This window comes from Protomyctophum bolini, assembly GCF_963924005.1.
Source record: "Protomyctophum bolini genome assembly, chromosome: 9".
NCBI lineage: Eukaryota > Metazoa > Chordata > Actinopteri > Myctophiformes > Myctophidae > Protomyctophum > Protomyctophum bolini.
Genome location: NC_137870.1, coordinates 22470286 through 22483175, shown reverse-complemented (window position 1 = coordinate 22483175; position 12890 = coordinate 22470286). Strand labels below are relative to the sequence as shown.

Here is a 12890-nt window from a genome sequence, read left to right as displayed (position 1 = left end):
CCCCTCCATCAGGCGCCCCGGCTGGCCAGGGGGAGGCAGTTTAGAGACCAGGATCACTGCATGTTTTTGTGAGGGTACCTACCCTAGGGGACACGGGGAGAACATGCAAACTCCACACAGAAACGTATATCCTGACCTGCTGTGATTGTGAAATAGAAACGTTGTATCTTCTGACCTGCTGTGATTGTGAAATAGATACTTGGAGCATTACAGAAGTGAGTTGCGAGCCTTTGCTTTGCTTCACAACACCAATACCTCCAAATTAATCTATACTGTCTCACAACTCACAAGCCCTAGAATTGTCCGAGGGTAGCATCCTGCATCCAGTATTTCAGTGACTTGACTGACAAGCAAAAGTTAATACAGGATGGATGAATAAATGTATGTATCCATCATTTATGAATAACTTGTAAAATGCATAACTTATAGCAGCATCGCAGCAGGCGTTTTTATTTTCCAAAATATATGTTAATGACACGTACAAGATTTAGGGTCGATTCATACTCCTATTTTAGAGCCGAATAAAAGTCGGTTCGGCGCTGTAGAGCCTACAATTTGACGTCATTTGAGGTTCGGGGGGGCGGGTACCGTCCTAAAGTCGGCTCTTCGGTGCTACTGAAATTTTCTGACGAGCCGAAATCATTTCGGCACTACAGCGCCGAAACAGGAGTATGAATCGGCCCTTAGAACACTTTCCTGGGGGTGTTTATGTGATTTAGATAGATTGTAGCAGTGAGCCCAGTGTCTCTGATGTCATGGACACTGGGCTCACTTACTTACTTACTTCCTGGACTACATGTTGTCTCAGTAAGACAGCCCTCCCCCCTATCCACGAGGAGGAGCAGTGCACCAAAGCATTATGGGAATTGCAGTCCAGGAAGGAAGTGAGCCCAGTGTCAATGACATCTAAAACCACATATTACACATACATAAAGACCCCCAGGGAAGTGTTCTACTGTACTGTACATCTTCTAAACGTCATTAACATAAAACAACACGTCCCTTTAATGACGTTAAATCACCCCCTCTGTGTAATATTTCTTAAGCATCCGACATCTATCTGTAATGTATATATATATACCGTAACGTTTCCACTGAGTGTAATACTTCGTCAAACGGACCTACTTTGGTTAGGTTGTTTTTCCATCTACACAACACAACGTTGGTGAACGTTGTTCCCCACCCAGAATAGGGATGCTGTGGATTGACATGATATACAAAAGTACATCCCCCCCCCCCTCCCTCCCCCCCCCAGCATAGACTCATAAACACAGCAACCACCCATACACACGCGCACACCGCACACACACACACACACACACACACACACACACACACACACACACACCAGGCAGTGCGTATACTAAGGGACCGAGCAAGACAGGACGTATCCCGTCTCTCCTCTGGGTGTGAGCAGACACTGTTGACTCAGTGTAGCCCGGAGGCCCGTAGCCTGTGTCCCACCACAGCTATGCACCGTCTGACCAGAGCCTCGGAGCATGGGTGTGTGTGTGTGTGTGTGTGTGTGTAGACTCTCGCTCTTACACACACACACACACACACACACACAGTCCGCACGAAGCAAGCATAGACAACAAACACACAGACGCACCTCACAACGCAGTGAATTAATGCGCGCACGCACACACACACACACACACACACACACACACACACACACACACACACACACACACACACACACACACACACACACACACACACACACACACACACACACACACAGTCTCAGTCTGTGGTTTGCCCTTTAACCCATTCTGACCCGAGATCAGATTCTATAAATGTTCTTCTACATCCTGACAGTTTTCTGAAAAAGATGTGTTTCTATGTCAGTCGCTCTTCGGTTTAAAAAAAATAGCAGACCTACAAGCTCGTAGCGCGCCACCGAGTGGCGCGCTACGAGCTTGTAGATCTGCTGTTTTTCAATAGCTATAAAGCATAGCATAATGCTAACACCCAAAAGGGGTTCCCGCCCAGAATGGATTAATTCAGTCAGAACCAACAACACACGAGGGGCAACACAGGAGCTTTCTGTTTGTCTTACTGTAACTGTATATGCATCAGAAACTTGTACTCTCCATAGGCTTTTCAAAAAGTATTTATTTAAAGACGGTTACGCCGCGGACAAAGCGAACTCGGATCGTGACAAATCATGACAATGAACACAATGTTTTGGCCCAAAACATTGTGTTTATTGTCATGATTTGTCACGATCCGAGTTGGCTTTGTCTGCGGCGTAACCGTAAAAGTGTATCGGGACATTATAGTTCAGGTATCAGCACACCAGCTCAGTGGCCTTGTGGTTAGAGTGTCCGCCCTGAGACTGGGAGGTCGGGGTTCGATCCCCGGCCGGGTCATACCAAAGACTGTAAAAATGGGACCCAGTGCCTCCCTGCTTGACACTCAGCATCAAGGGTTGGATTGGGGGGGTAAGTCCCTGTGACATACTAGCGTCATGTCCAGGGGGTGTACTTGTACATCAAGCTGCCTCACGCTACAGAAACAGGACATAGGCTCCTGCCCTATGGGCCTCATGGCTACAGAAACAGGAGATAGGCTCCTGCCCTATGGGCATCAACGCTACAGAAACAGGAGATAGGCTCCTGCCCCTATGGGCCTCATGGCTACAGAAACAGGAGATAGGCTCCTGTCCTATGGGCCTCATGGCTACAGAAACAGGAGATAGGCTCCTGTCCTATGGGCCTCAACGCTACAGAAACAGTAGATAGGCTCCTGTCCTATGGGCCTCATGGCTACAGAAACAGGAGATAGGCTCCTGCCCCTATGGGCCTCATGGCTACAGAAACAGGAGATAGGCTCCTGCCCCTATGGGCCTCATGGCTACAGAAACAGGAGATAGGCTCCTGCCCTATGGGCCTCATGGCTACAGAAACAGGAGATAGGCTCCTGCCCTATGGGCCTCATGGCTACAGAAACAGGAGATAGGCTCCTGCCCCTATGGGCCTCATGGCTACAGAAACAGGAGATAGGCTCCTGCCCCTATGGGCCTCATGGCTACAGAAACAGGAGATAGGCTCCAGCCCTATGGGCCTCATGGCTACAGAAACAGGAGATAGGCTCCTGCCCCTATGGGCCTCATGGCTACAGAAACAGGAGATAGGCTCCAGCCCTATGGGCCTCATGGCTACAGAAACAGGAGATAGGCTCCTGCCCCTATGGGCCTCATGGCTACAGAAACAGGAGATAGGCTCCTGCCCCTATGGGCCTCATGGCTACAGAAACAGGAGATAGGCTCCAGCCCTATGGGCCTCATGGCTACAGAAACAGGAGATAGGCTCCTGCCCCTATGGGCCTCATGGCTACAGAAACAGGAGATAGGCTCCTGTCCTATGGGCCTCATGGCTACAGAAACAGGAGATAGGCTCCTGCCCCTATGGGCCTCATGGCTACAGAAACAGGAGATAGGCTCCTGCCCCTATGGGCCTCATGGCTACAGAAACAGGAGATAGGCTCCTGCCCTATGGGCCTCATGGCTACAGAAACAGGAGATAGGCTCCTGCCCTATGGGCCTCATGGCTACAGAAACAGGAGATAGGCTCCTGCCCCTATGGGCCTCATGGCTACAGAAACAGGAGATAGGCTCCTGCCCTATGGGCCTCATGGCTACAGAAACAGGAGATAGGCTCCTGCCCCTATGGGCCTCATGGCTACAGAAACAGGAGATAGGCTCCTGCCCCTATGGGCCTCATGGCTACAGAAACAGGAGATAGGCTCCTGCTCTATGGGCCTATGGCTCGGCAAGGCTACTTACTTACTTACTTTACTTACTATCAGCTCACGCGCCGCCCCGTGCACGCACACACACGCGCGTGCGCGTGCGCACAATCACACAGGACAGAAAGAAATGCAGACACAAATGCAGGCCCCGCTTTGCACATCAGCCCCCTACACTTATAGACACAAACTCAGACACCCACACCCTGCATCCGCACTCCAACTCTCCCCCTCCACACACACACACACACACACACACACACACACACACAGTCTCACCACAAACATGCACGTGCAGACGAACTAACACACCCCGTCATTCACAGGGCTGTTTACCCAGGACCATCGCGACTCTATAGCAGTCAAACCCTCACCATTCCTGGGATTCTTATGGACCGACACGACACTTCATCATGCAGGTTCACAGAGTCTGATCATCAAAGGCATGAAGGACTTAACCCATTCTGACCCGAGATCAGATTCATACGAGGTTTCCACTGGACACACACTGGTCTGATTAACCCATTTGGACCCGAGGACGATTCTACAAATGTCTTCTAAATCCTGACAGCTTTCTGAAAAACCCTATGTTTCTATGTCAGTAGTGCCACAGAAGCAAAGATTTGAGTTAAAAACGTTCGCTCTGAAAGAATATATATATTCAAAGATTTGTGCCGCATTTTCACGATTTTTCAAAAATAGCAGACCTACAAGTTCATAGCGTGGCCGCGCTATATGAGCTTGTAGATCTGCTATTTTTCAATAGCTAAAGTATAACATAATGCTTCAAACACCAAAAGGGGTTCCCGCCAAAAATGGGCTAATGTAGAGCAGTGGTTCTCAGCCAGTGGTCCGGGGACCACCAGGGGTCCTTGAGGGGCTTCCAGGTGGTCCCCAGCTAAATGATGGGAGAGTTGGTAACCAAATGGACCCTAATTAGATCTTTAAATGTGTGAAATTCTTGTTAAACAGCTGCATCACTTAATTCACAAGAAGTCTAGTTCTACACCATTAGAGAATGTAGAAAAATAGCTTGCCTGTTAATATCTCTCCTAATGGTACCAATGGCAACATTATATAATGTAATCGTGGGCAAAATCTTTTCAAACTATAACAAAATAATACACTTTGGAGTTTGGACTAATTTTCCCCTCGTCTTGTTTACATGCTGAGCCTCTAAACGGTCTCCAACCATGCAGTGGTGGTTCGTAGACATTGTAAAAAATGTGAGTAATGAATATGTTTTCTCCGCTGGCTTCCTATAGTGGTTATTATCAGACTCGTTTCATTGAGAAATCGCAATCTTGAGGGTGAAAAAAAATAAAAAGTGTTGTCTAAAGTTAAACATGCAGCGTTTTCTTATAATCCCACCAACGTTCAGGAGCAGATTATTTGAACACGATATTCAGTCGCTTTGATGTTTAACAACAGACCAATCGAGGATCACTTCTAGACAGTACAAGTGCCAGTGAACTGAACTCGAGTGAAAGACGAGGCTTAAACCATTTTGGGGCGGGAACCCCTTTTGGTGTTTTGTTATAATTAATGTTATAATTTAGCTATTGAAAAATAGCAGATCTACAAGCTCATAGCGCGCCACCGAGTGGCGCCCTACGAGCTTGTAGGTCTGCTATTTTTGAAAAGTCGTTCAAATGTGGCGCAAATCATTGATTATATTATTTCAGATTTTTAACTAAAATATTTCCTTCTGGGGGGGGTTCCTGGAACTACATATTTTGAGATGGGGGTCAGTGGACCAATAGAGAGAATTCTGGGGGTCCTTGACATGACAAAGGTTGAGCACCACTGACACACAAACATAGGTTTTTCAGAATTATTTTTTGATTTAGAAGCCTTTTTTTAATCGACCTCAGTCCAAAATGGCTTAAACACACGATGTTGATGAAAACAGGTGGTTAACAGTGGTTTAATTAGGTATATGAATGTTGCACAAGAGGATATTTTCGAGTGTAAACAATTCAATAATGTCAGAGACTATCCATAAAATAGAGACATAACATGTTTTATATAACTATCCATAAAAACTGATCTAATCTGAGAGGCTAAATGTCATCAAATGGTGGTACGTGGCTGAAATGCTGAATAAATAAATAATGGACCTTGATGTGAGAAGGGTTGAACACCACCGATGTGTATACAGGAATAAGAGGAATATTAAAGGAATTAGAGGAATATTCTGTGAGGTTTGGCCACTGACTGTTTTAACCTGTACAGCACTTTGGTCAGCTTCTGTTGTTTTAAATGTGCCATATAAATAAAGTTTGATTTGATTTGATGTCGTATGGTCAGCACACACAATTAAAAACACATTTGGAACGAATTAAACCTCAAATTAAAAAGAGTAGCTATAGCCATGTGCCCGTGTGTTTAGGGTGTGTGTTTAGGGTGTGTGTGTGCATTGCCAAAGCAAAAAGTGGAACAATAAAATCAAAACAAAATGTAAATGTAAAGTCAATCTCCAGTAAATCAATTTCTATGTACCAAGATCACACAGTGATTAGTCTTTAGTGTGGTTGTGTTCCATTTGATATCCTTCTCCTATCACAGCAGCTCACCAATCTTGCAGCAGTGTTTTCTGCGCAGTGTTTTTAACTCAAATCTTTGCTTCTGGGGGGGGGGGGGGTCCCTGGGACAACATATTTTCAGATGGGGGTCGGCGGCCAATTACATAATATATTTTTGGGGGTCCTTGACATGAAAATGTTTGAGAACAACTGACACACAGAAACATAGGGTTTAACCCTGTGAGAACCACTGACATATAGAAACATAGGGTTTAACCCTGTGAGAACCACTGACACATATAGAAACATAGGGTTTAACCCTGTGAGGACCACTGACACATAGAAACATAGGGTTTAACCCTGTGAGAACCACTGACACATAGAAACATAGGGTTTAACCCTGTGAGAACCACTGACACATAGAAACATAGGGTTTAACCCTGTGAGGACCACTGACACATAGAAACATGGGGTTTTTCAGAAAACTGTCAGGATTTAGAAGACTTTTTTATAGAATCGGGCAGGTCTAACCCAGGTCTGGGTTAAGGGGGGGGTCCTTCGTGTCAAGCTTGTGGGACATATCTGCCCATCCCCTCCCCATATATCTGTCAGAAGCCCTTGAGGGGTGCCTTCTCCATTCTGCACCAGGCAGGTGAGTTCATGTCCTTGTTCCCAGAAGGCTTGTCTGTGCAAGACTGCCATCTACTGGCCACTGAATATAATAAAATACTAATTCAAGAGAGGGGAAGTCTTGGTGGAAAAAAGTACTCAAATAGTAGAAGTCCTGAATTCAAAATGTACTTGAGTAAAAGTACAAAAGTAAACTATAGGCCTGATTCACACACACCCATTCACCCATTCACACACACATTCACACACCTTTACATAGATTGCACATTCACCCATTCACACACCTTTACATAGATTGTGCATAACATTCATCCATTCACACACACCTTTACATAGATTGTGCATTACATTCATCCATTCACACACCTTTACATAGAATGCACATTCACCCATTCACACACACATTCATACACCGATGGCGGCGGAAACAATGCAAGGCACCAACCTGCACATCAGGACTAGCAATCAGGGGTTCAGAGTCTTGCTCAGGGACACTTCCACACTAACTCTGGGGGAGCACCACAGGGTTCGAACTGGCAACCTTACGGTTACCATCCAGCCCACTCTACCGCTGAACCACCGCCGCCACCACCAACTTCCTATTCATCAGTCCTGCCTCTGAGACGCACCAGACTATAGACTATACCCTATAGCCTATACCCTATAGCCTACAGCCTATAGCCTATACCTCAGGCTTCAGGAACTCCGTTTCAATACCTCATAAATCATAATATAGAAATACTATAAATGTGATTTAAAGTACCAAAAGAAAAAGTACTCATTATGCAGAAGCAGAATAGTCCCATTTCAATAAGTTTTCAAATGTATAACAATCTTTAAAAAAAAATGCAAATCTACAATTGCTCACAATGTGTTGCATCATTCATGACGCACTGTGAGCTTGTAGATCTGCAATTTTATTTTCAAATGTATATAAAAAAAATGTATAGGCTTACAGGGCTGAGTGAAGTGGTTAATTTATGTTTTGTAATAATAATCTAAATCTACAAAGTAACTAAAGCTGTCAAAATAAATAATAAAAAGTACAATATTTGGATCCGAGATGTAGTGGAGAGTGAAGTAAGAGTATTGGAAGTTGGAAATACGTATCAAGTAAAGTGCAAATACCTCAAAGTTGTAGGCCTACTTATAAGTAGGCCTACAGTAAATATAGTTACTTTACACCACTGAATATTACTACATACAACATATTCACTGAGTCACTCAACATCACACAACAAGTGCTATGCTGAGTTTTGCGGATATAGTTGACTTTACCAACTGGCATATCAAAGTGAAAAGTCCACCAATTCCTTTATAAAGCAGTGGTTCCGTAACCAACTCTTTCATGTCAAGGACCACCAAATAATGACTAATTATCCCCGCGGACCCCCCATTTGAAGAGATATGCCAGAGACCTCCATATAATAACACATGATTTTTTACAATTTTACAGCTCCATAGCAATGATTCAACCCGTTTAATTTCAAGGACCCACAGTTTCACATGCATTAGTCTACGGACCCCCATTTAATGGGATTTTTTGTAATCTATGGGACCCCCGTCGGACAAAAGGCATGCACTCAATTTACATTGTAAAAATCAATGTTAATTTAACTCTGAGAGTGTAGAAATGGAACCAAATGGTAGAAATGAACTCACCTCAGTCTTAAGCTCGCAGTCGCTTCACCTTCACCAGGTACGCATGGATCTACTTCTTGTTTTAGAAGCTTCTTCTTCTCCACCATCGTCGTAATTAAACACGGACGTCGGACGACTCGACTCGACGTCCATGTCTTACAGGCCTATTATTATGAGTTGTTTGTTTATTCGACTCTTTCTCCTACTTCCAAACTATAACAAAAAGCAGGACTAAACGTAAACACAAAACAGGTGTCTCTCTCAGTGTCTGTTTACTTGTTTCTCTCGGAAAAACCTGGCAACCCTTGCAGGGCAAATCCTTACGTCATCCATTCGCGTCTTGCAGCGCGACACTGACTGGGCGTGGCTTGCATTGTTTACAGTCGTTGCAATGGCGACCACCACAGAACTGAAGAGTGGTAAATAGACACGCTATAAATAATTATGATTCATGTTCTGTTTGTTTCATGTTAATTATGTGTTACCGTTAAATGTTTTCATGACAAGGACCCCCAAATTTACACTAATTATGCCCGCGGACCCCCCATTTGAAGAGATATTCTGAGAAGATTCTGAGAAGAGATTATAGTGAAGAGTAGTGATTCTCAACCATTTTCACCCACAGTTTGACCTGCATTAGTCTAGTCTAGACGGACCCCCATGGCATTTAATGACATTTCTATCTCTGGGACCCCAGTTTATATTGTAAAATCAATGTAAATTGAACTCAAAGCAAATGGAACCAAATGGACCCGTTACTCTCTGGGTTACAGACTCACTGTGACCATGTGACCAGATGTCCCTCTTTGCGTGGGACAGTCCCTCATTTCCAAGACTTTTCAGGCGTCCCACATATTGAGACCCTGTCTGTCCCACATTGTGACTGGCAGGCAATATTGCATCAGTGTTCAAATGCCCTAATAGTTTAGTCCCCTAATAGTTGGCCTTCTGCTCTCTCATTGTCTCAACCTGCAAGTGTTTTTAAGCCTGTCAAAATAGCATAAAAATAAAGCATGATTTTTAGGATAGCCAATATTAGGCCTATGGTCGAATATGACATCATTCAAGGCTATTAATAGCCTGTGTGGGTCCCCCGTCCCACACATGTGATACTTCTGTCCCTCAAATGAACATTTTGGATCACCCTAGACTTAGATAATTGGGGTACTTTAGTTAATTTAACCACTGATTCATGACTGTACGTTGACCTAATGCAAACCTTCTATTCCCCCCCCCCCATGCAGCCGTGAGAGAAACGCTGGAATCCCGCGGTGTTCTGGCCCAGCTGAAGGCCCGCATCAGAGCCGAGGTGTTCAGCGCGCTGGACGACCAGAGCGAGACTCGGCCCGCGCTGTCCCACGAGAACCTGCTCGTCAACGAGCTCATCCGCGAGTACCTGGAGTTCAACAAGTACTGCTACACGGCCTCGGTGCTCACAGCGGGTGAGTCTAGTTAGTTAGAACTAAATGACCACAACAAGTACCGCTACACGGCCTCGGTGCTCACAGCGGGTGAGTCTAGTTAGTGGAACTAAATGACCACAACAAGTACCACTAAATGACCACAACAAGTACCGCTAAATGACCACAACAAGTACCACTAAATGACCACAACAAGTACCGCTACACGGCCTCGGTGCTCACAGCGGGTGAGTCTAGATCAGAGGGCCACTATATTTCCACACTCACTCCAGAGGGGCCACATATGTATATTTCTGTTATAGAAAAAAAATAGCCAATCTACAAACTCAAAACACGGCGCACTGCGACACGTGTTGAGCTTGTAGATCGTCTGTTTTTGCTATATTTGAATTGATATCCTGAATTCTTTTAGCTTTTTTTTAATTGGAATTCTGAAAAGTAACCTTTTTTTTTAATTTAATTTCAAATACATTTAACATCAGTTAACTTTATGAACTAAGGACGGGTTGGGGAGGGACTTAGTGAAGGGCTAATTGTTCATAAAAAAAAAGACAGTGCCATTTTAATCCTAGTCATTAAACTACATATATAGACTGAAGTAATTAAAGCATGTTGTTGACACAGATTGTTTCTTCTTGCAGAGTCCGGCCAGCCTGGACTTCCTCTGGACAGACAGTTCTTGGCCAATGAACTGAGCGTAGTGGAGGACGACAGGTCCAAATCTGTGTAAGTTCATCAGGACTTGAAGTCAATATTATTGTTACTCATGCATGTCAGCTGATACAGTGCTCTTTCTGCAGGCCCCTCCTGTATGGCTTGGTGTCTCACTTCCTGACACGCAGGGGTGACGACGGAGGGAAGGTGTTCCTGCGAGGTCACCCTGTCCCAGGGGGTTACCCGTCGTCCCAGGGTCACCCTGACCCCCTGGGTCACCCTGTCCCAGGGGGTCACCAGGAGTCTGGACCTGACGTCTAAACATTGACCACTGGAATGTTCTTAATGTCCATTTAGTTGTTCCCAAAGTGCAGTCTGCGGACCCCCAGGAGTCCTTGAGTGGGTGGGTTAGGGTTAGATTCAGGTACAGTAGTTCTGTGGGTGGGTTAGGGTTAGATTCAGGTACAGTGGTTCTGTAATGAGTTGTTCCAAGGGGTCTCGAGTTCTCGACCTAGCCTGGCTAATAAGCCAGACTAATATCACATGACACTGCAACGGCTGATTCGGTCTGGCTATAGTGGCTTATTAGCCAGGCTAGTCTCGACCAGCATAATGATTTCACAGTTAAGAACCAAGTGGACACTTATGTCTGTAACTCTGATGACAGTGTTAACTCTTAACAGTGTTAACTCTAACAGTGTACAGATGGAACCAATGGTTCCATTTGTACAGGGGGGGGGGGGGGGGGTGTCTGTGGCCACAGACACAGGGGGGTGTCTGTGGCCACAGACACAGGGGGGTGTCTGTGGCCTAATGAATACCAAACAGGGGATCCTTGAAATGAGAAGGTTTGAGAGATACTGATGTACAGTACAGTACAGTACAGTACAGTACAGTACAGTACAGTACAGTACAGTACTAGAAGGTTTGAGAGATACTGATGTACAGTACAGTACAGTACAGTACTAGAAGGTTTGAGAGATACTGATGTACAGTACAGTACAGTACAGTACAGTACGGTCCAACAAGGTGCCTCGACATTTCCCAATGGTAACCATATTATTCTACGTTGCCCCGAAGTATTTCCCGTTTCCCGTTTCTGGCTGGGGACCCCCAGAAATAACCCAAAATGATTTGGCGACGTCGCGACCCACGGGTTGAGAACGCCTGCATTAGAATATGGAACAATAATTCTGCTACAATGAATATGAATGAAGTCTTTGAACTGCTCTTGTTGAGCTGTTGCCAAATGTTGGCTGAGGGCCAAATCATACCCATCGTATGTGATTCATGGTGTTTGTGTGAAACGTGTGTTTTAGACCTAACGTCCCCAAACATGTTTGTAAGTATTTGCTCATCATGTGTAAAATATCTGTCTTTAATTTGGTATGTTGCATTTGGAATAAATATTTTTATATTGCTGAATCATTTTAATGTTGCTGTTCCTCTCTGCACCACATGGTGGCAACCTCACCCAAGTTGTTACATAATAGTTATATAGTTATCATATTATATGAAATATTTCAATAGCAAGAATTCTGACAGCTGTAGCATACATACATTTCTCATGGCAATTATATATTTACTGGTGAATCTCCCAACTCTATCTGTGCCAACCAGTCTGCCCAAGAACTGAGCTAACCTATGCCACCATTGACCACCCATTCATTTAATTTCATTTTTTTTTAATTCTCTGTTGGACCTATATGAACACGAAATGTATCGAAAGAAAATGTCTGGATTCATGGAAAAAATTAACTGAATTGATAACATATTTTGTTATGTAGATATCAACAGATAAATAAAGCTTGTTCTCCATGTGTACCCTTGTCTGAAAACGACTATTAGCGTGAGACACATTTGAATGTTTCAAACACCTCTAGTCTAGGTTCTACTATAGCGACATATTCATGCTATATAACAAATTAAACCTGAGGTTGTCGAGTGTAATTGTAAAAAGAAAAAAGATTAAAAAAGAAATTGCATTATCAAAATATGGGCCTGTACAATGCAGCATGCGTGTAAACATACTGCTGTACTTGGTGGCCTCAAACCGTCTTTGGCTGCTGAGAACTCTGAAATGGCACATGGTAGAAGATTATTATGATGTTTGGCTGGAAGTGGACATTCTATGCTGTATTTGGATATACATTATGTTCACATAGCAATAGCAGTACAATGTCTACGGCTGCATAAAACAATGTTGTTGCATGGTTCTCAAAAATCTGTTTATGAGAGAAACAGATTTTTGGGAAACATGCAA

At 44.3% G+C, this 12890-nt stretch overlaps 1 protein-coding gene across 1 annotated transcript; it reads left to right on the top strand.

Moving 5' to 3' along the window:
- Positions 1-8928: 8928 nt before the first annotated feature.
- Positions 8929-11322, top strand: cep20 (centrosomal protein 20). Its single transcript, XM_080771839.1, has 4 exons — positions 8929-8971; positions 9797-9994; positions 10615-10699; positions 10774-11322. The coding sequence occupies exons 1-4, from the start codon at positions 8944-8946 to the stop codon at positions 10946-10948; spliced, it is 486 nt and encodes a 161-aa protein (XP_080627965.1). The 5' UTR covers positions 8929-8943; the 3' UTR covers positions 10949-11322.
- The last annotated feature ends 1568 nt before the right edge of the window (positions 11323-12890 follow it).